At 47.8% G+C, this 27,734-nt stretch overlaps 1 protein-coding gene across 1 annotated transcript in view; it reads left to right on the forward strand.

Annotated features, from left to right (window-relative positions):
• Positions 1-27,734, forward strand: part of Itga9 (integrin subunit alpha 9) — a 299,897-nt gene that overhangs the window by 74,571 nt on the left and 197,592 nt on the right. Inside the window, 2 exon segments of the mRNA XM_038323365.1 lie at positions 5,516-5,670; positions 16,279-16,439. Of these exon segments, the coding sequence (XP_038179293.1) occupies positions 5,516-5,670; positions 16,279-16,439 (316 nt within the window).

Below are 27,734 nucleotides of genomic sequence, written 5' to 3' on the forward strand. Positions count from 1 at the left end.
GTGAGGGACCTGTGCTCAGGCCCAGAACTTGCTGAAGCCTCTACAGCGTCTCCACCCATGCGCCATCTTCAAGTATTTCTGCCTGTGTGAGTCAGAGGAAGCAGAATCGCACTTTGGAGTGGGAGCCAACAGTTTTGTTAATAACTCAATGGCAGAATGTTCTAAAATAAACTGTTGTGGGCTTACAGCTGGAAGGGATCCCAGAGGCCGTGTAGCCCTACAGCACAGATGCTTCGCGTTTGGCCTAGTTTTCTCCGAGCGTCTCCAGAGGGACACAGTCTCTTCTTGAATGAGGTACCCCACAGGAAGGGGTTTAGAGAGAACCAGCTGGATGCTGGATAGCTCTAAAGTTTGAGTTGTCTAAGTGGCAGAGAAACCTTGAAGGGGTATGACCCAGAGGGCAGGTGACCTGAGTTCAAGTCCTCCCTCTGCCCTTCTAGGCGAGCTTCCGGGGCAAGCTCCTTGAGCCCCTTGTTCCAGGATTTTCCTCTGTGAGAGACAATAACAGGAGTATTTCCCAGAAGCAAATATGAGACAGCCTGTGTAAGGACTAGCAGGTCTTAAGTAGATCTGATTGAACTTGACTTTCTGAAGTTCTGCTTCTTGTTCTTGTATCATCTCCCCAGAAGCCTGCAGTATCTGAAGATAGCAATGTATCCCAGATACTGACGTCAAATCTCCCTGGTTCCTTGAATTATGCCCGGTGGAACTGAGTTTCCATTCTTTCCCTCCCTTTTCTCTGGATGGCAGCTTTCCTCCTGGTCACGATGAAGGTCTGTGACGTGGGGAGCCGTGGCGGCACCATGCCTCACAATGATCTGACAGCTCGTTGTGGTTGTCAGGGTCCCTCTTAGATGAAGCATGTACCCTGGCTTCTTACAGTGGCGGTAGGCTGTCTTGATACCCAGAGCACCTGTTCGGTTGTCTTTTAAATTTCATCATTTTTAACTGAGAATAAATTATCTTTTCTACACTATATTCTAAATCACAATTCTCCTTTCTCATCTCCTCCTAGGTCCTCTCCGCATCTACCCAGACCCATGCCTTCTTTCTCTCTCTTTCTTTAGAAAACAAACAGGGACATTAAAACAAAACAAAATAACAACAGACCAGACCCCCAGAATTAAAAAAAAAGAAAGAAAACCACAAGAAACACTCACACTCTTTCACACACACAAAATTCATAAAAACACAAAAATAAAAACCATACTAGATAAGCAAAAGATAAAAAATAAGGCTCAACCAAAGATTATGAGACAAAAAAGAAATCTCTGACAATACCATTGAGTTTGTCTTGTGTTGGCCATCTTCTGCTGGGCGTGGGACCTGCCCTGAAGTGTGGCTTATATGAGTAGGGGGACTTATATATTTATTGGAGAAAACTAATTCTTCCTTTGCAAGCAGTTGTCAGTTGGTGATAGCTTCTGAGTTAGGTGTGGGAGCTCATGTCCACTTCTCCTCTCTGTGCTGAGACTCCTTTTGTCTTCCCCCATGAGCTTCAAACCCAAAGGAGCTGTCTTTCCTCATGAAGTCTAGACAAGGAGCTTCTTCTTGTCTCTCTCCTCCATGAGTGTAAATGTTAACGGAGGTGCCTTCACCGTTGACGGGGACCCAGGCTCCATCATGGAATGGATGGTCAAAACTGCACCACCGTCAAGACGAAGTTCATTCCTGTCACCCTGCAAGTTTTCTTGGGCTGTCAAAAACCATTTGTTATTGCTATTGTGTTGGGAGGCACACAGTAAGACAGCACTATAGAATGTATTCTGTCCTTCTACCTGTGTGTGGGTTCTGAGGATCAAACTCAAGTCCCCAGGCTTGCATGACAAGTAGCTTATCCACTGGCCCTTTCCCCCATCTCTCTTAGGGTCTAATTGCATCTATTGCTGTAGCTTCTGTCACCAGCAGTCACTTTTGCCCACCCTAGGATTCTGTATATGTACAATCACATTGTATATATTCTGATTCCTGAGTTCTTTCACTCAATTGGATGCTTCTGAGATCTACCCACATTGTGTGGATTGATTTATTGTCCTCTAAACAACTCCGTGATGTGTGTATCGTTACTATCCTCCCTCTGGGTGAAGACCTAGGAGCTTTGTGGTGGCGAGCGTGGGTGAAGAGAAGCCCCAGTGGAAGGATTGCTTCCCTCAGACTGGCCTGTGAGACATTTTCATGATTGCCCATTGATGCAGAAGGGCCCAGCCCTCTGTGGGCGGTGCCATCCCTAGGCAGGTGGGCCTGGCTATATAAGAAAGCTCGCCAGCTAGCCAGGCTAGCTAGAGGGAGCAAGCAGAGGGGGCAAGCCGACAAGCATCGAGCCTCTATGTTTTTGCTTCAAGCTCCTGCTTTAGCAGTCCTAGGTAATGGGCCATACGTTGTAAGCTGAACTAGACCGCTTCCTCCTCATGTTGCTCTTCATCATGATGTTTATCACCGCACCAGGAAAGGCAATTAGGACAAGATTTTTAAAAAATCCAAGATGGCGCTAAGAGCCAGGAGGACAAGAAAGCAGGGCTACATGGTCAGGGGCGATGGTGGTGTCAAATTCAGCAGAAAGGACCAGGTGGACCTGTCCTAGCTTGAAGTGACAGTGGTTGCATTGGCTGATGCAGCTTTTGGGGAGTGTGGTAGCAGAAGTCACATGGGAGAGAAGGACGGGGGACACAGTGGGTCTTGACAGCTTTTCCCTGAAGCTGGGCTGCAAAGGAGCACGTGGAGCCACAGGTGGTTCAGACACAGGGTCTGAGGGACGTTAGTTAGATTTGAGTCTCTTTTCATTGGGGGTGAGACAAAGAGGAGCTGAGTGTGCCCACAGACAGCTGCTGTGTGCGCTGTAATTGAAGGCTCTGAGGGAGGCACCTTGGGGTTTGTGGAAACTTCGGGCTACAGCTAAGGGAGAACCTGACTGGACATCTTCATCTGCGTGAACAAAGATGGACTCGGACAGAGGAAGACCCAGGGCTGGTTTTGTAACTAGCATGTACCTGTCCCCGCCCTGCCAGGAGAATGAAAACACCGGCAGGTGAAAAGGGTCCTCTCTCCACTTTTGTTGTTTACCTGGAAGTATAATGAGGAGAGTCGATCTCACCGCCGTGGAAAAGCACTCCCTTGCTTCTTTGAAGTCTTAAAAGCACTTGTGGTTCTGCACCCATGTGCCCCCGCTGCTATTATCTAGAGGTTGGTGGATGGGCAGGTGGGCTCCGCCCTTGGAGTGTGAACAGGCCCCAGCCCTGCCCTCAGGAAGTTTGCTCAGGAGGGCAGGTCCCCTGTTCTGGTAATAGGACCTTAGTGCTATGCCACTGTGGGGCAAAGGAAGTGACCAGAGAGGCTTATGAAAGATTGCTTTCCTCATCCAAAAACAACACTTGAAGTGGAAACAAAAAGGTCGAGGGAACTGATGGAGCCGATGTTGGAAGGGGATGGACCCGGAGGCCTCTGCCTGCTCCTTCACACTTCACAGGATTCCTCTCTGCACGCTTTGCCCAGTTTGTTCTGTCTGGAGTGCTCCTGTCTCCGGCTTACCTCGCCCAGCTCAGCCGAGTCTCTGGGAGGAGACGGTGCCTTCTCTCTGACAGGCTGATAAGGGGATGGACTGGCCTTTCATCTTCTTTTCCACAGACGTGCTGGTCAGGGGTTGCCAGGGTGTTATTATAGACAGGAGCCTGGCTCTCTCTGAAACTGTGGATACTTTGTCCCTGCTGCCTGAATAGAGGTAGAAGGGGAGGGGGAAAGGGATGTTTCTACTCTTTATTGCTTTGACAAAATGCCTGGGAGGGGAGAACTAACAAGGAAGGAAGGAAAGGTTTATGTTTACTCAGATTGAGGACACAGGTCCAGCATAGTGGGGGGGGGGGGAGGGGATAGTCATGGTGGCAGGAGCATGAGGGGGCAGGTCACTTGGGACCTCAGTAGGGAAGCAGAGAGACATGAATGCTGATGCTCAACTCTCTTTATCGTTTTTATTCAGAGACTCCCAGCCCCTTCCCCTTCAGCGTGGGTCTTCCTGCCTCACCTGACCTAATCTAGTGACTCCCTCCGGTGTTTTCATGGTGATTCCAGATCCGGTCAAATTGACAAAGTTAACCATGACATCATTTTACACCGACTAGGGTGAAATGGTCTTTCTGAGGAGTTCTAGCATCTTCTAAGGATGAACCCAGAAGAAAGCAGACGGACCAGGATATTGCTTTCTTTCTGGCATTATTGTTGTCTGTCTCCCTTTGGTCACACAGCAAGATGCGCTCTGAGTTCCCCAGTTCACTGCCCCGTCACAGCTGCCCTTCTGTTGACCTTCCTGTCCCTGCAGTGGCAGTAGCAGTGGGGTCCCTGTGCCATCTGTGCTGTGTGGCTCCTCACTGCACTGTGCACCCAGGTTTTCCATGAATGCTCTCTTGTCCTGGGGTTCTTTGGCCATTGTTCTGCCATCCTGGTGCATTTTGGATGAGGCTTACCCACACGTGAGGGCATTAGTCCCAGTTTTTGCCCCTTCATCTCGTGTCTCTCCAGCAGCATGAAGGGCAGGGATCCCGAGGGGGAAGAGGTTCACTTTGTGAGATCAGGGCAGGGTTGGGGAGGTCAAGCCACAGCTTAGGTGCCTCCTCCCTGAGCAGATGGGAAAGGAAAGCCTGCTTCCTTCTCAGCTTTTGTCTGGTTGCCGCAGGGGAGTCCAGGGATGCTGTCCATCCATCAGGCACTGGGGGGTGGTCATGTCAGGGACAGGGCTGTGTTTATTGGATTTCATTTTGTCCTAAGGCTAGTCAGGTTAATTCCTTGAAGTGTTTTGCTGGTACCAGCTGGGACTCCATCAATCAATTCTTTTTAGACCATAATCAATGATTGATAGACATAAATGAAAGAGGATATTTGACCAACTTTTGCCAACAATGACAGGGGAACCACTCTGTATGTTTCTAGTGGTCTCTCTGTTTCTCTGTCTCTTTGTCTCTCTCAGGCTCTCTGTGTCTCTGTCTGTCTCTCTCTTCCCTTCTCCCCCCTCCCTTTGGCATTTTAAAGCAAGCCCTGAACCTGTGACCCAGCCTAACCTAGAAGGCTAAGAAATCCTTCTGACTCAGTCCATCAGATTCTGGGATTATGGGAGCAAACTGTCACACCGACTTTGCATCTAGCTCCTGAACCATGGCTTATGCTGTAGAGACTTTTCTTCACTGTGTTCATGCCTCCCCAGTGAAATGGAAATCGGAACTTCTTGGGTGAAATTTTAAATAATCACCCAGCATCTGGTGCTTGATTTATGGCTTTAGCCAGCTGTGTTTCATTAACAACTAACTTGCCTTTGTTACCGGGAAGCAAACCATTAGTATTTTAGGGAATGTGCTACTTTTAAAACCAGAAAAAATACTTACAGAGCACACTAGCCTTTCTCTCTTGGGGCATTTCATTCTTTAATTAAATGCTGGCTGAAGTCCCAGGAGCTATTCCGCCTGTCCAGTTCTTGCTTGGTTCTGAGAGCTGCTACTTAACGCAGGTTTCCTTCCTTCTCCCTGTCATGCAGAGCCAGACCGGTCATCACTGTGGCTGTCTCCATCTTCCTCCCAGGCTCCATCAACATCACAGCACCTCAGTGTCATGACGGACAGCAGGCTGTGAACTGCCTGAATGTCACCGTGTGTTTTCGGTTCCACGGCAAGCATGTACCAGGAGAAATCGGTAATGAGTCACAGTGTCAGAGCTTGGGATATCTGCCTTACCTTGGCTGGGCCAGGGAGCTGGACACTGTCTGGGGCTCCACTTTCCACTTTCCTGCTCATTTACATCTTTCAAAATTCACACACCCTCCAGATCCTGAACCTCAAGCATCCATTCCCGCAAATGTATGCCTACACTGGAATTCACTGGGCGGGGCAGAGTGTGAGCTAGTGAGACGAAGTGCTGGAACCTTGCTCATATGGAACGCTTCATGCAGTTAAAGAAACAATAAGATTCTGGAGACGCTCCCCACCCCACCCCCACCCCATAAGCTTGCAGCACCAACTAGGTAACAGGGTCGCCCCGAACAACTGACATCAGCTCAGGATGTGAAGGGTTTCGAGGTTTAGGTTTTTAAGAGCATGGTCCTACTCTGACATCTCAGAGAGTTTGGAAAACGCAGCTCATGCTCAGTTAGCATTCTTATACAGTCCAGGGATGGTGCTGTCCACATGGGGCTGGGCCCTCCCAGGGGCTGGGCCCTCCCAAATCAACCGTCAATCAAGAACATGGTCAGACAATCTGATCTGGGCCACGCCTCCATTGAGACTCCCTCTTATAACTCTAGGCTGTGCCAAGTCGGGAGCTGTAGGTAACTCTGATAATGTCCTTGTGAGGTGTGCGCGCGATTTGAGTGTGCAAAGCACTACTCTGAAGTTCACACATATGCACACTCATGTGTAGTCCACTCAGGTGGACTTGAAACACTCTGCCTTATCTGACAACAGGCCAGTCCCTGAAATCTCATTGGCAAATCATTGTGATCAACTGCGTTGAGCAAACCCCACAACTAAACCTGTGCTTACTTAGAAAGATTTTTCTTTCATTTTAAAGAGAATTTAGGAATTACCACACTGAACATAGCCATACAATAAACATGGGACTAAAGAGTCATGCAATTTTTACATATAGTCCAGGGAGTAAAATAATATTCTTTAAGTTCATCCAGCTGTTGGGGCTGGGTACTTGGTCTGATATAGTTGCATTTTTCAACCACGTATTCTTCCTATCATCTTTATGGTTGAGACCATCAGAGTCTGATGCAGAAGGTTTCTGTTCCTCCTGGGCCCAAACCCCTGCTCATGACAGCTAGAATCAATTAGCAAACATTTCTTAGGTGCTGGAAGTGATAGTTATTTTGGAGCTGAGATCAAACCCAGGCCGTCTGGCCTGACAAACACATACCTACCAGAGACCCATACCCACCAACCCTGAATGTTAATTTTGATGCACATTTTAGAGCTCTAAGAAACAAGCAAGCAACAGTTAATGCTGGTACTCATTTGCTAGCTGTGCATTGTTTGTCTACTGTTCTGTGCACTAGAAGCAGCTCTGTTCTAGAGAGTTCCCACTGCTTTGTTCCTGACACGCTTTCATATTCTTGACCCATGTTCTGGCAAGCATGACGGTAACATGGCACAGTGGGAACAGAGGAGAGGCTGAGTTTAAACAGGCGTGGGCCAAGGGGCTTCAGACTCCCGGGCTGAGTGAAGAGATGGTACGGGGGCCCCTGTGATCCCTAAGCCCTTCTGGGGCCACAGTCAGGCCCCAGCTTTTCACAGACCACGTGGAGGAAATCTACAGGGATCTGAGCTGGACCGTGGCCCTGAAGGAGTGAAATGTTATGGGCACGTCAAGCTCCAGTCCAGAAACAGATCACCACACCTTACGTTTTAGTCGGCGTGGACTCTCGGAAGTGACTGGGCAGGCCAGGGAGGATGCAGCAGTAACTGTCGGAGACAGTTGCCATGGCTGGGACCGTGCCAGTAGCTGGCCAACTCCTCAGATCAGCTGTGTGGCATGGCTTGGGATCTTGTTAGCCATGCATATTCAAGCTGAAGGAGAACTCTGAGGGTGGAACCCAGCAGCCTGTGTTTTACTAAGTTTCCGGGTAACTGGTCAAGGTTAATTCCTTCCTCGGGGTCATCAGGACCCGTGAGGTTGAAGAAGGGACCCTGTGCATCTGCAACCTAAATCTTTTTTATTTTATCTTTTTTTTGGGGGGGAACCTAAATTTTAATTAATTAACTAATTAATTAATTAATTAATTAATTTTACATATCAATCACAGCTTCCCCTCCGTCCCTCCTCTCCTCCCATTACCTCCCCTCATCTCTTCCTACTCCCCCTGGGGGGACCTAAATCTTTAAGTAGAGACTATTGAGGGTGCCAATCACCCCTCTGAGAAAGTACAGTGAGGGCTTCGGGTCATGGAGGAGGACCTAGGGAGTAGAATTACGTCTGTCCGTCTGTCTGGTCCAGCGGCCACGAAAGCTGTCCTTGGTTCAGTGTTCAGTGGATAAATAAGCAGGGAGGGGCAAGGCCTTCTTCCCCCTCCAGCCTTGCAGGTGCCCTCCCTCCCCTCTTCCCATTGGCAGACCTTCACAGGGAGCTGCTGGCAAAACAAACTGGTGGAGAAGGAGGGCTTAGATCTAGAACCAAGAACTGCGTAACTAGCATGGAAGCACCCAGGTTCATGGGGGATCTGAAATATTAAGGCCCTGTTGCTACTCCAGAGAGCACTGGCTTTCGGAGGACGTTCTCCATGCTCCCTCGGGTCTCAGGAGAAGCATGGAGGTGAGAAAATGAGCCTCATCTTATGTTGTTTGGGATTCTTCTCTCAGAGAGGGCGATGAAGTTCTGCCAGACCCCGTGCTCAGCTGCCACACAGAGCACGGACTTACATTCTAGCGGGAGGGGTCTCTCACTTGCCCTTCTAGACACGTGCGGAGTGGCATGCAGGCTGGCTTCCCACTCTGGCAGCTGCCCAAGGGCAGGTTTATTGCACATTTCGCTAAGCAATTTCAAACAAGAGTTCAGCTCATTCCAGAGTGTTCTTAGACACTTCATCCGTGGCTCAGGGGCTGACTGTGCCTTCTCGGAGCCTCCTGGCAGCCACTGAGAAGGACTGAGTGCTGTCACCAAGAATGCTGCATGTCTGCCTTCTTGGTGGCCATAGGCTTGCCTGTCTAGAGGCTGAGAATCACAGTTCTGTACTTTGCCATAGTATCAGATGAAAACCAGAAAGGGCTGTGTCCCAAGGAGTTGCATTTCCCCACTCTGCTGGTCTCATTTATCTTACAAAAGCACTCGGCCACTGGGCTATGTCCCCAGCCCGTTTTACACTCAGATCCTCTACCTGCATGTAACCCGGGCTTACAAACAGCCTGACAAAGCTTTCCATGAAGAGTGTGAGCAGACAAGCTCTGGATTCCAGGCCCTGAGGGATGGCCCCCTGGTCAGCCGCAGAAATACAGTTGGAAACTGATCCCTTGTGCCCCCAACCCTTTTTTTTCTGCAGTGAGAGGTGGTGTTGTCTACTCCCTAGGGAGAGACTTACTCTCAAAGCTTCCGGTCCCCAGAAGTGTAGGGATGAGACCAAGGAGAGCCTTGTCAGAGAAGGAAATGGGGGTTACCTAAGAATGCAATTACTGCCAAGTAAATGTCGCATTCCTTGGAGGAAGATGGAGAGAATTAGGGAAAGCTAGTAAAGTGGAAATATCCCTTTCCCCCCTCCTCTGGGAAGCACAGGGGAGCTGGGGGGGGGGGAAGCCAAGTAGCGCTGGAAGGAGCCCTGGTAGACGGTCACAGCTGAATCCTTGTTCTGGGGGAGATTCGAGAATTATTCGGTGTTGGCTAGGATAGACCAGAACCCTAGTTGATGCGAGACAGCTGGCGCTCTCCCCGGGCCCCAGCCCATGTGGGGGGCCCTTGGGAATCCGCCTGGGGGGCAGGGAGGAGAAGCATGCGAAAGCATGGGTCTGATCAGCTTTTCCATCCACATGACATCATTCGACATGGCATAGACACAAACTGCCAGAAGGAAGAACCCGGTGTGTCATGTGCTGTGGGAACTGGCTCTAATCTGAACCAGCAATCCTCGGCTGGGCCCCACTTTGAGAGCTGGTTTGTATTAAGGGGTTGCTGCGGAGGCCAAGCTGCAGGCCTGAGGCACCGCCCCCACCCCCAAACAAGCTGATTGGCTGCATCCCAACAAGCTTGGGGCGCTCGCGTGGGGACTATTTAAGGCTACCACTGGAGCACGGGGCTTCAGAGGTGACTCTTCCTCTTCTCACCTCTGGAGGCTTCCAGACTCTCTGCACTCAGGTGGGGTTTCCTCATGCTTGCTTCTAGAAGCGAGAGTCTGATATAGAATGAAGTTCTCTATATTTATAATGTCAAAATAAATTTCGTATCGAGCACGATATTTTCTAGAGAGGAAATGCTTACAAAGCTATTGCTCCCGGTGACTGGGTAACTGGGTCTGCCTGGGATCAGGCATTGGAACATTTGAGAAATCTGCTAGGTTAACGGGTTGGCACCCACGTGCCCCACCCGGAGCAGAGCAGTGGCCTCGTCCTCAGCTCTGTTCTTTGAACTGCAGCTTCCCCGCTCACACGAGTTTTCGTAGTTTTAGGATCTTCGCTGGTGACCACTGTGGCACTTTGAGCAAAAGGTTGCCGCTTTGCTTGCAAAGTACTCAGTGCAGCTTTGGGCATGCACAGAAGGCTGAACTCGCCCCCCACCCCCCTACCCCAACTTGCCCTGTGTTAAGGTCTCCCCCAACTCAAATATAGTCCCAAGTCTAGGTCTCAGGGCACACCTCAACATAGGGACAAGCCCCAGCAGTACCATCCTGTAAATGGGGCAGAATACTGGCCTAGGCAGGCTTCTCCAGAGGAACCGACCAGGGAAGTTGGAAATGAAGTAAGGGAGGAACGTGGGGTTAGCCGGTAGGTTTTAGGGGATTGGCTCATGAGGCTGTGGAGACAAGAGCTGAGCTGAAGCTGTAGTTTAGGTCTGTGGGTAGGCGAGACACAGGACTCCTTATTGGGAAACAGAGAAATCATTATATACATATAATGGCATATAATATATATATTTAATTATATATATATTTAAAAATTTCTCATCAAGACCTTCAACTAATGCAGCCGACCCACATTACAGAGTTTGATTTGCTTCATCCACAGTCCAGTGATATCACTGTCAATCTCATTAGTAGAAGACTTCACAGCAGTGTGTAATTTAGTGCTTGACTAAATATCTGGTTACGGCGGTCCAACCAAGTTGGCACATAAATTAACCATTCTAGGAAATAAAACAGGGTGTAGGACTAAGCCTGCTATCACTCTGGGTCCATCTGACTCAGTCCTGCTGGGGAATCTGGGGAGTCAGTGTAGGGCATGCTCAGTGTGAGGGGTCCTAAGTGAAAGGCAACTATGCCCTGTCTGCTTGTGCTGCTCAGAGCCTGACTTACCTCTGCCTTGAACCGGAGAAAGCCCTTGGTGGAGGCAGACAGACTTAGAAGAGGCCCAGAGGATGCGAGTTGGAGTCCACACCACCCTCTCTGTCTTCCTGTGCTATTCCCGTTCTCTCTGGGCTCATCTGGCTGGATCACTGAGGTCTGCTGTCTCTTCCACTTTCCTTTCCCTGCAGGACAAGGACAGCCCTCATTGGTCACCTGGGACACTCTTGTCAGGGGCTGTAGAGACTCTGTGACTGCCACCCCCACCTTGGTATAACCAGCCATGGCCTCTGACTTGTTTTCCAGCTGTGGGCATCTCCAGACGTCATCTTGCTAAATAGCATTTTGAAACTCGCTTCATTTGTCCTGTTGTGTTGTTACTGCCAGCAGTAAAAAGATTGGCTTAGGGTTCAGCTCCGGACCTTTGTCTGGGCGTGGGTCTGCCATTTCTGCATTCAAAGAGTGAGAGGTTTCAGGACAGGTATGGTAGTTTGAATGTTACTGGCTCCCATAAGCTCATGGCGAGTGACACTATTGGGAAGTGTGGCTTTGTTGGAGCAGGTGTGATTTTGCTGAAGGAAATGTGGAGGCTGGCTTTGAAGTCTCATATATGCTCCAGCTAAGCTTGGTTGGGGGAGGCTCCTTGTTCATTTTCTGGCTGCACAGACTCCTGAAATAATCATGCAGAAATTATCATTTGCAATACTGTTTGGCCAATAGTGTGAGCATAGTTCTGTCTAACTCTTATATCTTAAATTAACCCATCTTCATTAATCTGTGTATCACCATGTGGCTGTGGCTTACCTGGTAAAGTTCTATCCCTGGTGTCTGTCTCCAGCGTGGCTAGATAGCTTCTCATTGACTCCACCTACCTTCTCTCTGCATTCAGTTTAGTTTTCCTGCCTAGCTCTATTCTGCCCTATCACAAGCCAAAGAAGCTTCTTTATTCATTAACCAACAAAGAGCGACACATATACAGAAGGACTTACCACACCAATGCCCAGTGCCCCAGTCTTCTCCCTGTTGCCTTCTGCTCAAGATGTAGCCAGCACCATGTCTGCCTGCACACCACCATACTCCCTCCCAATGATGATAATGGGCCGAACCTCTGATACTGTAAGCCACCAGCTCAGATAAACGTTTTGCTTTGTAAGAGTTGCTGAGGTCATGGTTTCTTTTTGCAGTGATAGAAACCCTAACTAAGACAGAAGTTGGTACCAGGAGTGGGGTGTTGTTGTGATAAGTCTGGCCATGCTTTTGTTTGGAGGAATATGGACTTTTGGACTGTGGATTAGAAAAGCAGGTGAGCGCTTTAAGTGCTGCTTCGTGGGCCATACTGGTAGGAACATGGCAAACAGTGATACTAAGAGCTATTTGAACTATGAGGGGCTGGGTCAAGAGGTTTCAGAGGAGGAGAATGTTAGTATGTGGACTAGAGACTGACTGGTCGTGTGATATTTTGGTGACGTATGTGGCTGCTTTTGCCCTTATCCAAGGAGTCTGCTTGAAAAGTTTCTGATTAATTCTGTCGGCAGAGGAAATCTCAAAACAGCCTAGTATAGACTCTGTCATGTGTTTATTAGTGTTTATTCTAAGGAAGGTTATTTAATGTTAAGGAGCAAGCTGAGCAAGGAAAAATACAAAATGAACAATTTGAGGAGAAAAGGAGCACCAGGAAGTAGAACTGAGGTAAAGCCTGTGTTCAAGGAATTAGATTAAGAAATGGAATAAAGGGAGTGACGACCTCAGGGCAAGATCCCATTCAGATAACTTTTCAACTTGTAAAAAGGAATTAAAACCTTAGAGCTGGATATGGTGGTGCAACACCCTTTAATCCCAGCACTTGGAAGGCAGAGACTGGTGGATCTCTAAGTTTGAGGCCATCCTGGTCTACAGAGAAAGTTCCAAAAGAGCCAAGTTTAGGCATTGAAGGAAACCATCACAGACAGAAAGCTGGTAAAGGTACATTTGAACAAGGGGGCTGGCCATGTTCCACCTTTAAGAAGCAGCAGAACTTGGCAGCATTGGCCATGTGATTCTGGCTTCAGAGTTAAGGACAGAAGGAAGGTGTTATAGAATCTGTCTCTGTGACTAAGAAGGCTGCTGAGGCCAGGCATGTTTCAGGGATGTCCCTGAATGGAGGCCTAGAGAGGTCATTGCGTGACGCTGTGAAGTTGAAGCCTGGATTGCCTTGGAGACACCTAGATGTTGAAGATGCCAGAGCCATGTGATACCTGCTTAGGAGATCTACTAATAGGGAGTGGAACCAGCCCAAGAGAAAGAGTATGTTGTAGTAAACAAAGCTGAAAGGAGTTGGAAATCTGAAGAGCATTTTGACATCGGACATAGAGATGCAGAGTTTGGAGTTTGCCCAGTTGGTTTTCCGTCTTGCTTTGGTCCAGTATTTCCTCACTATGCTCCTTTCCCTATGTTTGGAATGGCATTGTATTTCCTGTGCCATTTTATGTTGGAAGTATGTGATCTGTTTTTTGATTTAGATTTTTTACAGGGCATTACAGTTAAGAGACTGCATGAATTTTAGAAGAGACTTTGAACTTTTAAACATTGTTGAGACTGTTATAGACTATGGAAACTTTTAAAGTTGTACTAAATGCATTTTGCATTATGATATTGTTACAAGCTTATGGGGCCAGGGAGTGGAATGTGGTTGTAAACTGAAATTTCTGTCCTGCCTGGTCCTGTAGCCATTCAGTCCCAAAGAAACACACAGAGGCTTATATTAATTATAAATTGTTTGGCCTCTTAGCTCAGGCTTATTATTAACTAGTTCTTACAACTTAAATTAACTGACAATTCTTATCTATTGTTAGCCATGTGGCTTGGTACCTTTTTTCAATAAGGCATTCTCATCTTGCTTTCTCTGTGTCTGGCTGATGACTGTGTCTCTGCCTTTCCTCTTCCCAGAATTCCCCTAGTCTGGTTGCTCTGTCTATACTTCCTGCCTGGCTACTAGCCAATCAGCATTTTATTAAACCAATATGAGTGGCAAATCTTTACAGTGTTCAAGAGCATTATCCAACAGCATGTGGTAGTTTGAATGTAATTTGCCCTCTTTAGCACATAGGGAGTGGCATTATTAGGAGGTGTGGCTTTGTTGGAGTAGGTGTGGCCTTGTTAGAGGAAGTATGTCACTATGGGGGTGGGATTTGAGGTCTCATATATGCCCAAGCCATGCCTAGTGCTTCAGTCTACTTCTTGTTGCCTTCTGATCAAGGTGTAGCCAGTACCATGTCTGCCTGCACTCTGCCATGCGTCCTGCTGTGGTGATAATGTACTGACCTCTGAAACGATAAGCCACAATCTCAGTTAAATGTTTTGCTTTATAAGAGTTGCTATAGTCATGGTGTCTTTTTATAACAATAGAAACTCTAACCAAGACAGCAGGTAAAATTGGAAAATTAAGCACTTACATGTAGCATGGTAAAAATAGCCCAGATTAGATCTAGAGAGCTCTGGACTCTGCTGTATGGTAGATGGTTCATGGACTAGAGCAAGTATTTCCCCTTTTGGAGCCTCTGGATCCTTTGTCCTAAAAATGAAGTTGGTTTAGTTTGTTTGTTTTTGCATGAGCTGTCCTATAGGATTTCTTCAAGACCTTGGCAGTCTATGCACACTCTACTTGTAACTCTTGCTTGTACCCCGTGTTTTCTATACTAAAACACTTCCCCTGGCTGTTCTTTTCAACAGTAGAACTATCTTTTGGGATGATCCATATCCCAGGTCCCTCCTGGTGACCCAGCCTTGCCTCAGCTGCTTGTTAGGATAAGCAAGTTAGGACATCATAGCCTCCACTGGCTAGGAATGTGGGCATGAGAGTAACCACTATATGGCAGGGGCCCAAGAAGGCCATTAGATACAGAAAAAATACGCTGTGGTGTAGCCACAGATGGCTTGTCAAGCCACCTTTCTTCCTCCCTGTTCAGACTTTCTTTGGTGGTGAGTCCCTTTGATGCTATTTAAGGGCACGGCTATTCCTGTGGGTTGACTTCACCACACTTAAACACTGGCACGGCACTGGCTTCAACGAACGGCCCAAGCTTCTGACAGACAGCTGTGTGGAGAGGGCCTGGTCATCTGCCACCCTGCTGGTCAGCTATCTCATCTGGTCATTGTAGGGCCATGGATTATTGTTTCTCCACCATAAGAAACTACTCTTCCTGGAGCTAGGTAAATGGCTCAATGGTTGATCTCTCTAAAGGACCCAAGTTGCCTGTACCTCCAGTTCCAGGGGCTCCCACACGTCGTTCTAGCTTTGGGCACCTGCTCTCATGTAGCATGCAATCACACACACACAGACACACACACACACACATACACACACACACACACACACACACACAAAATAGAAATAAAATCGTTAAAAAACACAATAATCTCAGAATCCACCAAGGAGCTAAGAAGTCAGATGGCTCACCGAGAGACAGTGCAGTAGGTCTGCTGAAGTTCATCTTACCGGACAAACACACAGCTGTCTGTTTCTTTACACACTCCAGAGCAACGGAGGCAAGGTCTGTTGGGTTTACCCAGCATGCATTCGGCATCAGAGCATCCGTCTTTCCTTTTCCGTTTTGTACTGTGTGCAGGCCACTCTCCCGTCTGGCACTGCCCTCTCAGGGATAGGACTGAGTTTTCAGGAGGAGCACTCCATGTAGGAGCCACCATGGCCAAAGCCTTGATGGAAGGACAGGCACTCTGAGCCTCAGTTTCCAAGCGTGGTGCTCTATGAAAGTGGACTTATTTTTTCCTGTGGTGTTGACTGAGGCTTCACTGTGTCAGTCCCTAGTCTGTGGTCTCCTCACTCCAGCACGGGTGACACACAGATGGGAAGATGTTGTGCTGATACCACGACTCGGCATTTGTGAGAGACGTTGAATTATTGCAGCAATTGCTTCCTGATCACAGCATGTGGCTTGATAGAAGTCAATTTCATGAACTCAGCGGCTTCTAGTTACATTCAGCAGGTTTGCTGCCATGTTCGCCTCTCAGGCCTCTCTGTGCATGGTAAAAGTAATCATTGACACACATGTATATTGGTGGTTTCATTGGTACCTCACACAGGCATGGGGTTAAACAAGGAAGAACTGTATGTGTGATGTGCATGGGATCTCTGGGGAGATAGAGGCCAACCTAGTTATTCCACAGCCTAGTCACAGGCTTCTGAGAAGCTCTGGTGTGTGCACGGGTCAGTCCCCTACACTGTGTGAACTGTGCATGGGGTCTCCACAGATCTGCGGTACTGGGTGCTCTCACCACTGTGTGTCCATCTTTGCTCACATCTTTGACCCTTCATTTCCTGTCAGACCTGAGCTACAATCTGACGGCTGATGTGGCCCAGAAGGAGAAGGGCCAGCTGCCCAGAGTCTATTTCGTGCTGCTGGGAGAGACTGCCGGCCAGGTCTCAGAGAAGCTGCAGCTGACCAGCATGGAGGAGACGTGTCATCACTACCTGGCCCATGTCAAGGTTAGTTTCCCTCCTGTTTTTAATCTTCCAATCTGGTCTCTACCGATAGTCTTTTGGACTGAGTACGGGCTACGTATGTTTCATTGTGCGGGCTCTGACCTTCATAATCCTAGTTCATAATATGTGTTCTTTTAATGCTCAAAGCTAAAGCCATCTTATTTATCTTTAATATTTTAAAGCACCGTTGAGTCATGGAGGGGTGCGCATCTGCCATGGTGTGTGTGTGGCAGTCAAAGAAAAACTCTGTGGAGTCCGTTCTAGTCTCCACTTTTAGGTGTTTCCGGGGATTGAACTTGGGTCAGGAGGTTTGTAAGGGAAGTGTGTTGCCCAATGAGTCATATCATGGGTCCCCTTTCACTTATTATGCTGTCCCCAACCTCTGAGAAGGGTAGAGGATGCTAGAGACAAGTCTCTGACTGTGTCTCGTTCTCTTGGGACGTTTTCATCCCCTGCCTCTGTAACTTGGCAGTCATTAAGAGGAAAGAGTCAGTGGCCATGCTCTGAACCTCAGATGACATCATTCCTGATGCCTTCTTAGTGGTCCGTGGCGTGACAGAGTAACTCACAGTCAGAGTAAATGTGTTTTAAAATGGTTCGGACAGTTCTCTTGTTGACTGCTTGCTATTTATTTTAGAAGTGCATTTTAAGGGTCTCCTTCCTTCCTCCAAATAAACTTACAAACGCTTTTCTCCTCTTGAAAGTATTTGCTAAATATATTTTGCTGCAATTGAGGAAGCCAGGCTCTGATTATTGCTAGAGTATCTGCTGTGTTGGATGGGAGTCCTGACCATGGTCACTGCTGTAGAATAGAGAGCAGAAAAGGTGCATGAAGCCAAGATCTGGTTTGGGCAATTGGTGTAAGGCCTGTGTGTGTGGGCTTGAAGCACACAGACCTGGTGTGGATGGAGTTGTGTGAGCACTATGTGTGAGGCCCTGCCTCTCTCAAATGAGCATTCGATACTCACCTTGAAAGCGGTCATTAGCACCCAACATTGCCCAGAGCAGTGTGGCACATACTGCAACCTCAGCACTTGGGAGAGAGAGGCAGAAGGATCATGAGTTCAAATTCTGCCTGGAGAGTTTCAACCTAGTCTGGGCTTGTACGGTCAGACCCTATCTCAAAGCAAAACAAAATAAAAGATAAACATCATACAGTGAGTATGAAAATCTTTGCATGGAGTCTGATAAAGGTGCTCAGGATTATTCTTTGACTGGTTGGGCCGTACATAATTTCCAACGTTCTGACATTTTTCACTTACAGAAATGCCAGTTTTGTATACTTTAATGTGTTATTATTAGTCAGAGATTTCTAGCCATAAATCTAGATTAATGTAATATTTCTAGCCATAGGATCTGTAGATTGAAGTGTCTTTCCAGTGTGTCTTGTTGGGGTCGTAGTCAGTCACAGCTGCTTCTAGGCTGTGTGTAGAGAATTACCTTCATGTCTGCAGCACAAGGTCTGGCCTGGAGCCTGTGAGTTCATACCCCGAGATGCTTTGTAATGGGGCTGGGCTCTGCCTTCTGCCAGATTCATGTCGGGGCCTGCCCGGGCCAGCTGCCCTTGGCTTGGTCTGCTGGCCACTTAGAAAGCCACCCCTGCTCTTGTTAAACTTGCCCTGCCCTTCTTAATCTTAGATTCCTTTGGCTTATGAGTATTCTTGAGGGCATGGACTGCTCAGGAGAGGCTCATGTGCAAACCTCAAGATGTATCAAATGGTTCCCTTTGACGCTTGCTACGGCATGGGGCATCTGGCGGTCCTCGTGCTGAGTCTGTTCCACAAATCTTCCTTTTGAGGCCCTTTGCAACTTATTGCTTTGACTCAAAACTCCATAGCAAATTGTTCATAAGAACTACAAGTCTGAAGGACAGGGCCACAGAGAACCTGCTGCCGGCCCTGGGGAAGTGCATCCAGGGGGCACCAATAGTGCAGTGAGAGCTGGGACAGAGCTGTTCCCATGGTGGCCTCTGAGGAAGACTAGGGCAGAGCTGTTTCTATGGTGACCTGGTGACCTGAAGAAGGTTGCCTCAGAGGTTGATCTAGCTTATTCTGTTACATAAACTTACCAGATATAACAAATAAAAATGTAAGATTTCTCATCAAATTTGTATCTTAGATAAACTGTGTTTTAGTATATATACAACGTCCCCCTTTCTTAGTGGCTTCTCCTTCTGGGAACTCAATCATGATGGGTCACTGAGGTCCCATAGTATTATGTGAAAAAAAATCTAAAAATAATAAAAGTTAAATAAATTTGCCACAGGATATTATGGTTCTACTTTTAATGGTTATTACTTTGCCTAATTGATGAACTTTATCATAGGTATGTATCTGTGGGGGACATATATGCTTGGTATTGTTTGCAGTTTCAGATATCTGCAGGATGTCTTGCAACATGTCCCCGTGGCTAAGGGGAGACTTAGATTCCTGCCTTCTGTAGATGTTCTAAGCTATCCGACTCCTGCTTTGGGGTGGTAGGTCCAGAATAAACATCTAACACATGGAACCATGTTGGAATGACTAACCAGGCTAGCTGGAACTTAGGAACATGGGGGGCTTCTGATGCAGAATGGAGCTCACATCTCTGAGGAAGCAGTAAATGGCATCACCCAGTCCTGCCCAGGATGCTGTGGTTGTTGGTGCTACTACCGCTGACAGATTGACAGACTCTGGAATCACTTGGGAGGCAAACCTCCAGGCAGGCCTGTGAGGAATAACCTTGACTAGGTAGACTGAAGTGGAAGACCCACCCTAAAGTCGGGCAACGCCATTCTCCGCCCTGCCCTCCCTGTAAAGGTAGAAGTGAGCTGAGCACCAGCGTTCATCATTTGTGTCTGGATGAAGCGTGCCCCCCCCCTCAAGCCCTTGCTGTCGGGACTTGTCCCGTATGGTGGACTGTCCCCTTAAACTGCGATCCTGAACGACCCCTTCTTTCTTTAAGATTGCTTGCCAGATGTTTGGTCATAGCAAGACGTGGAATTGTTGAGATGGAGACATACACAAATATTAGTTTGTTTTGGGAGAGTCTTACGCTGTCACCTGTGCTGGGGTGAAACCACATGTCTCCCAGACTGCCTCAGACTCAGTCCTCTGGGTCAGCCTCCCAAGTGCTGGGATTACAGGCATGCGGCACCATGCCACTTTCTGAAACCCACTTTAAGCTTGGCACCCCACTGGCATGTCTAGCTCTAGTGGGCCCCACATGAGACATCTAGGGCTTTTCTATTAAAACTGAGTTGCAAGCAGAACTGAGATCTGGTTAGAACAGTCTGTCGGCTGATGGTGGAGCTCCAGAGTTTGGGTGTTTGGGACCGGTTCAGGGAGAGAAAGCGGACTGACTTTAATGAATTTTACCTTGCTTGGGTCTTTTCATGCAGCCAGATAAGGTGGTGGCATATATCAGAGAGAGACAGAATTGTAATTCTTGATGGTACAAGAGCCAACTCTGCTGTTAAGAAATGTTCAAAGCAGTGCATACTCAATACAGTAACCACGAGGGGAATTTTATCCCACAGTTACTATCTGGGCCCTAACAGCAGACTTGGGTGACTGGTGGAGTATTTGAGTGAGGGGAAATGTCGATGAACTAGCGAGCTGTCCCCAGTGTGGCCCAGCTGGCCTAGGAGCTCCCAGACAGAGCCTGTGGTTTACAGGGTTTGAGGAAAACAGCTGGGAGGTCTGTGGCTTATGTGGGGCCTGAGATAGGCTGCAAGAGGGGGAGGGAGTATGGCAGTGATGGCTTCCCAGCCTGGGGATATGGCCTAGGGTCGGCGAGTCGCGCTGAAGGACCATGGTATGGTCTCTACTGCACGGCCTGGTTCTCAGCTCTGCAGCCAAGTCATGGAAGAGAACTGCAAATGCCCCATCTTGTCAGACGCCATATGGCCAGCAGACAGGCCGGCACTGGGGCCACGCGTGTTTTGTTTAGGCTATCTTTAGGCATTTTTCTTTCCGTCTTTAAGCCTGTTCAGTACTTTCTTGTTTTCTTTTCCTCTTTCTCCCCCTAACTTTTCACTCCATATATGGTGATGTTCTCCACTGTGGAGACCAGCTTGGACCAATACCTGCCTCCTAAGCCAGCTGTGTGGTACCCTGGTCTGTCTTGAAGGGACCCCTAGGGAGGGGAGGTTCCTCTTGGGGGCAGCACTAAAGCTGTTCTGGTTGCTTTCTTGACTATTCCCCAGATGCCATGCATCCCACTTATCTTTCCCTGTTCCCCAAACCAGTCCAACTCTGGAGCAGGAGCCCCTCTACTGTCTAACTAGAGGTTTGGAGGGAGATCTCTAGTTAGACCCTGTAGTCACAGGTAAAACCCAGAGCCCTTCCTTTGTCTGCAGGGCTCTTAGCACTCACCTCAGATGACCTTTTCAGTTTCTTCTTGTATACCACATGCTTTGATGTTTTGATGAGCTGTCCTGGCCTTTTTTATCTCCAGAACCCACCTCCCATGCTTTTATTATACCTTGGTCCTTGGGTTCATGATTGTGTCTCTAGCGCTTCTGTTATTTCAGCTCCAGTTCTTGGGTCTATATAGAGCCATGCACCTCTTGCCTGCTTTTTTCATTCTTTCTCTCTTGGGGTCGTACCCCCAACTCTTTGATTTCATATTTTTTCTTTAAAGCAGACAGACGACTTTTAGCTGTTCTGTGAAGTAAAAGGGTCGCACCCTTCTGTAAACAGAAAACCGATTATTCCATGCCTGACACAGAAAGAAACTGTGGAAACAAAACCAACTGAAGTCACAACAGTGCTGTTGAATTCTGGCCATTTTCATTGTTTCCCGGTCCCTGTAGAGGCGCCTGTCTGCCCTGCGTGTTCAAAAGGGAAATTGCTAGACTCTGAGAGAATTGAAAACATTAGGGTACCTAGCGGTGTTTTCACCCTAATGCCACCAGAAAACTGAATAGGGAGTGGACCAGGAGATAACGTTTTAAATACGATGGTCCTGTTATAGCGCCATGCCCGAGTGTCATTGACAGAGCTAGCGTTAGCCCACTTGGAAGCCTTGGTCATATTCTGATTGACATGCGTCCACCCACCTCATCTCCTGAAGATGTAGCTGTTCCTGAGGAGGCAGCCAGGTTCCTGGGCCCTAAGGGGCCTCCCTTGGATTCCTGCCTCTTGTAGACGGTTCCAAGTTACCCAGCTCCTGCTTTGGGATGGTAGACTCAGAATGAACGTCTAGCACGTGGAACAGTTTTGGAATGACTAATCGGACTAGCCGGAACTAGGGGTCACTAGAGCTGATACAGAATGGAGCTCACACCTTAGAGGAACCAGTAAATGGTGTTAGGAGTGGGTGGGCAGGAGAGCTTGGGACAGGAACAAATGTCCCATGACCACTCCTGGGTGAACACACCTATCCATTTCTTAGCATGTCTTGCAAATGCTTGTTAAATCTAGAAAGCCGGGCTAGAGAGATGATTCAGTGGTTAAGAGTACTGTCTGCTCTTCCAGAGGACCCAGGTTCAATTCTCCACCACCCATAAGGCAGTTCACAATTGTCTGTAACTCTAGTTCCAGGAGATCTGACATCCTCACATAGAATATATACAGGCAAAACACCAGTATACATTAAATAAATAAATAAATCTTTAAAATATCTAGAAAGCCGCAGTACCTTCTGAATGGTAGCAGCCACACGTGCACTGGGTAAAACTCGCCTGCTTCTTTGAATTTGGTTCATCCACCAGTCTGATGGGGCACTACTCCACAGTGACAAATGAACCACGGATAACATAGCAGCAGGGGGGACTTCCTAAAGCCTATGTGAAGATGCCAGATGCAGTAGGCTGCCTACTGTCGGGTCTCGTTTGTGTAATATTCCAGAAAAGGCTGCCACATGCCCCAGAAGATGGACCAGGGTTTTCTGGAGGCTGCGGGTGTGAGGAGAGGTGGCAGCTACTAGCACCAAGGACAATGAGACTTCTGGGGTGAGGGACATATTTTAGGTCGTGGCTGTGGGGCAGCTGTGTGAGCAGATGTAGTTATTAAGGTTCATTGGCACGTAGACTGAAACTCAGTGTTAGCTTACATAAGTTATATCGCGACCAAACTTATTTTCAATTAGTACGTGTTAATTACACAGAGGTATCATTATGGCATTCACATTCACCATGTGCTCTGAACCTGCCCCACTGTCATTCTGTCCTATCTCCTCTCCCTCCTCCACCTCTGTGTCCATAATATGTCCCTTCTATTATAGTCCTATACTATTATATACTATATATAATACGATATAAATTACGTTCTCCAAGATTCCACATAGTGAACACATGACACTCGTCCTTGCAGTCTTGGCTGATTTCACTTGACGCAGCGACTGACCTCCAGTTCTGTCTTCCAGTGATCTAGTTTGCTTTCTGTGGCTCTGACCAAAAGCAACTCAGGAAGGGAAGGGTTTATTTGGCTTGCAAGTTTCCATCCAGCACTGAGGGAGTAGGGGAGGCAGTGAATGTGGAGGCTGGAACTGAACCAGAGGCCATGGAGGTGTGCTGCTTACTAGCTTGGTTCCTGAGGCTTGCTCAGCCCCGGGGCCCTCTGCCTAGGACTGACTCCGCCCACAGTGGGCTGGACTCACTCGCATCAATCACTGATCAAGGAAAAAACCACCTCACAGATACGCCCACAGGCCAATCTGATGAGATAACTCCTCAGATCCCCCCACCTCTGTTTGTCCAGGTTTGTGTCTATCGAGAAACTGACAAGACAAACCTGTGCTCTGTGTGTTTATTTGACTTACTTCATTCAGTATGAGCTCAAGCTCTTAACTGATGACTCTCGCTCCAGCCACTGTTTATTCATTTTTTAAAAAAACAGTTTTGCATTTTTGTTTGTTTTTTTTTTTTAGTTCTTTGCTTTTTTTGAGGCAAGGCTTCATGTATCCCAGGCTGAGCTGTGTAGCTGAGCGTGACCTTGAACTCCTGATCTTCCTGCCTCCCCCTCTCGGGTTCTGGGATCAGCGGCGCATGTATCATAATGCCTAGCTATTTCCTTTTATTTAGGCAAACATTCATTCTTTTGGAAGAAATTGAAATGTGGGCGGTCAGCCAGGTTCCTCTGTGAGTCTTTTTAGTATGTAATACAGTGTGCTGGGGAGGGGGAATGTGAGGTTTGATAACACAGGAATTAATATCAAGTCTTTAGTAATCAACCTCCCTCTGGAAATGATTCTTTTTTTTTTTTTTTTTTTTTTTTTTTGGTTTTTCGAGATAGGGTTTCCCTGTAGTTTCTAGAGCCTGTCCTGGAGCTAGCTCTTGTAGACCAGGCTGGCCTCGAACTCAGAGATCCGCCTGCCTCTGCCTCCCGAGTGCTGGGATTAAAGGCGTGCGCCACCACCGCCCGGCTGCTAATGATTCTTAAAAAACAAATTCCACAACATTTTGAGTGACAGTCACAGGAGCAGCTGGCACAAACTGGGCTTCTAGGAGGTGATGATCGCTGTCCCTTACCCCTTGTGAAGTTGTTATTGTCATTGTCCTCATTATAGTGCTTAGGACATAAGGCATAGAAGAGGTGAGGAATTGCCGGGAACTTCTGGCTGACAGGACTGGAACCCAGAAAGTCTGGCTTCTTAACCACAGGATGGCTGCATTGCTTCCATAGGCGACCACTTAGAACTCAGATGCCCTCTGCTCTGCTCTTATGGAGCAAAGGTAGACGAAGTTGCCCATAGCTGTAGAACTAGTAAGAGGCTTCTCCACAGATTCCCCAGAGCAGCTCAGGCGGCGTGTGAGCCCAAAGGCAGTCGCTTTGGGTGCTCTGCCTTCCAGAGGGCTGGTGTGCTTCTAATGTTTAACATCAGGCTTTTGCTCAGGGGGCGGGGGCAGCTAACTTGAGGCCTCTGCTCAGTTTCCTGGTGTAATATTTTCACCATGGATGATTTCAAGCAGCCACCTGACACCAGGAAGGCAGCTTTGAAAGAAATGTGTGACAGCATTTTTTTATATAGCAAGTCCAGCACTGCTAAATACCTCCAGGAGCATGAACCGTAGTAAAACACAGTAATAACTAGGATGACTTTTGAGAATTTGAGACCTTAATGTTTTAACTCGTAAGTTTATTCAATTTAACTTTTAGTAACGCGTGTATTGAGCCCTGACCTGTGCCGTTCTTAGAAACACAACTGTAGACTCTTGTGAGCCGGCTGCCGCAAGCTCACAACACCAACTGCGTTTGTTAGCGAGAGGGGCTGGCATCGGCCCATGCCGTACACACAGCTGTTTATCAGAGTCATTTATCCTGTTTCATTTGGCTTTGAAAATTGATGGGAACAGGAATGTTTGGGGTCCATGTAACTGCCAGACCACAGCTATGTTTTTACGTCTGGTTCAGAGGCGGTCTGTGTTTTGGCTGAGCTTATTAGACTGTATCATCATTCACTTTTACATTTTTAATTGAAACGTGCTGAGATCGCATGTGTGTGTGGTGTTGAGCGCCTGTCCTGCAGGCCTCTGAGTTAAAGAAGAACAAATGGCCGAGCATCGAGTGTTTGTGGAGAGTAAGTACTGGTGACAAGTTCCTGCCCCCTCTTCGACCCCGAAGCGTTCCTCTCAGCTTGAATCTGACCCAGTACTGATGAGTGGACAGGGGCAGTGGCTATTCTTGGAGCCGTGTTTTTGACACTTTGTTCTTGCCTGGTGACTCGATCAAGTAAGACCTAAGGGCTGGTCCTGCTCCTCTCTTAGCCATCACTTTCACTGAGGACAGAGTATAAGGTAACTGAAATTTGCCATCATTCTTTCCCGGCTCTGCATCCGTTCTGAAGGCACTGAGGGAATTCTCTGACTTTCTAAGTGAGTTGCACACGGCTCACGACAATAGGTCATGGAGCTGCCCTTTGCCTTGCAGCTGGTCCCTCATTGCTTCTAAGGATTGCCTTGCCAAACCCCCATCCACACAGATTCCAGGTGAGGAATGAGTCCTGTCTCCTCCCTCCCAGGTAGAGCTTCTGTGTCTGGAACTTGGCCAGCTCTGTGGTCTTCCACACCTACCCTTCCATCACACATGTCTGAGTCCTTGGTGGATGGCTCTAAGGAAGAACACCTAGCTGATGTGGACTTCCACGCCTACCCTTCCATCACACATGGATGAATCCTTGGTGGATGGTTCTAAGGAAGGACACCTAACTGATGTGGACTTCCACGCCTACCCATCCATCACATGTGGATGAGTCCTTGGTGGATGGTTCTAAGGAAGGACACTTAACTGGAAGCTTTATTGTTGGGATAAGAAAACCAACATCTTGAGGGCTTAAACAGGTTGACTTTAAAATCTTTTTCTAACAATGTAAATCCAGATTTTTATTTCTGCCTAGTTAAATTGGTTACTTTTAGTAAGTCTATGAATAGTGTCATCTTTTAAAAAGGTTTATTTTTATTTTATGAGTGTTTTGCCTGCACATACTACATGCACCTTGTGAATGAAGTACCACTGTAGGCCGAAAGAGAGCACTGGATCCTCAGGACTGGAGTTTAGAGACTGTTGTGAGTTCCTGTGTGGATGCTGGGAACTGAACTCAGGTCCTCTGCAAGAGCAGCCAGTCCCCTTAACCTCTGAACCAGCTCTTCAGCAAGGTCATATCCTCTTTTTTCTGCCTTTGGGAAACTGTTTCAGACCCTTTGACAAAGGAGTCATTTTCTCAGCAAGCATTTGATTAGTCTGAGGTTATATGAGGAGGGGTTAAAAAATCAGCCATGAAAACACTGGATTAAAATTAATTTGGAACAAACCAAACCTTTGACAAATAGTTGTGAGCCTGTTTTTTCTCTGTCTCTCTTCTTCCTTCCCTGTCCCCTGCCCCCACATTAGCATGTATACTCATGCACATATGTATTATATAAAATATTTTTGTTTTGAAATATTACACTTCAAAAGTGAAGAATCTATGAGATGCACACAGACGCTGGAAGGGCTTCACCAAGCATCTGTCTGCTAACCTTCATCTTCCTTGCTCTGCCAGTATTCCTGCTTCAGACCTCTCGAGGGAACGTTGAAGACAGAATGCTCACCCCCCTCTACACACATCAGCCACAGATCCTAAAAACCAGAACATTCTTTTCTGTAGCCATGGAACAATTATTGAAATCAGGAAGCTAAAAGTATATGTTCCTGTTAGCTCAAACCTCTCTAGCTGTTCCCATGTCCTCCGAAGGGGAAGGCAGTCCTGGAGCCTGAGTCACATTGGGTTGTCGTGTCCTTTTGGATTGGAATGATTTCCTTGGCTTTGATCTTTCGTGCCAGGACAGGCCAACTATTTTATAGAAGGTCCCTCAGTTTGGATCTGTTTCACAGTGTTGATTCAGGGTGCACGTTTTCCGTAGCAACACCACGAACAATGGTGTCCTGTGAATCTAGATACACACACACACACACACACACACACACACACACACCTGGGATCTTGGAAGGGCATGTCTTCACTATGATTTCAATGCGGCTCTCCACTGTTGGGTTTCTGTTCTCCCAGGAGAGGGTGGTCAGCATTTGATGGAGGTGATTATAGCAATGAGTTGCTTGCCACCTATCTATTGCTGACTGTCTGCTCCCTGGGCCAGAGGTGTGCATTCCAGGTCCTAGAAAGGCAATACATTGATCCCTTAGAAGGGGTTACAGAGCTGGGGGTCTGTTCTCACTGCAGTCTGCGAGTTAAGCATGATACCTTTGGATTCCATAGAGCCAGCCATAAGCTAGGAATTCCATGGAGCTGCCAGGGACTGAGCCCTGACTACAGGATTGTAAACCTGTCGAGCTGAATCGTTTGTCTTCTGGGTGAAGAGAAGTTGCTGATGCTGGTTCTGTGGCTTGAGGATGTTACTTGACTGACAGTTCACTCACTCAGGAAATGAGCATATTGTACCCACTGTGCGCTAGGCTGGTGGGCCTCAGCTTTATTTGTAACTGCAAAAGATTCTTGCTGTTGAGGCTGACCTCTCAGTGGAGGGAGTGAGGTGATGCAGTAACAGCAATGAGGGCTGGGGTTGGGGGAGAACCTATCAGAGTGAATATAGCCTGGGGGTGCAGGCTAAGAGTTAGGGTGGTCAAGCAACCTCACTGACAAGATAAGATTTGAGCCAACACTTGAAGGAGCTTTGGGAGTCAGCACACTCCTTCTGGAGGCAGTGCTGTGATGGACCCTGGGTGTGTGGACTGAGGCAGGGGAGGGGAGGCAGACCAGGAGCACGGAGAGAGAAGGAGGTCAGAGAGCAGACTGTTGAGTGGGACTGTGTGGAGCCTCACAGTCACAGGAAGGACCATGCCTGTGTCCTGAGTGAGGCAGGAGCTGCAGGAGAGACAT

This window comes from Arvicola amphibius, chromosome 3 (assembly GCF_903992535.2).
Source record: "Arvicola amphibius chromosome 3, mArvAmp1.2, whole genome shotgun sequence".
NCBI lineage: Eukaryota > Metazoa > Chordata > Mammalia > Rodentia > Cricetidae > Arvicola > Arvicola amphibius.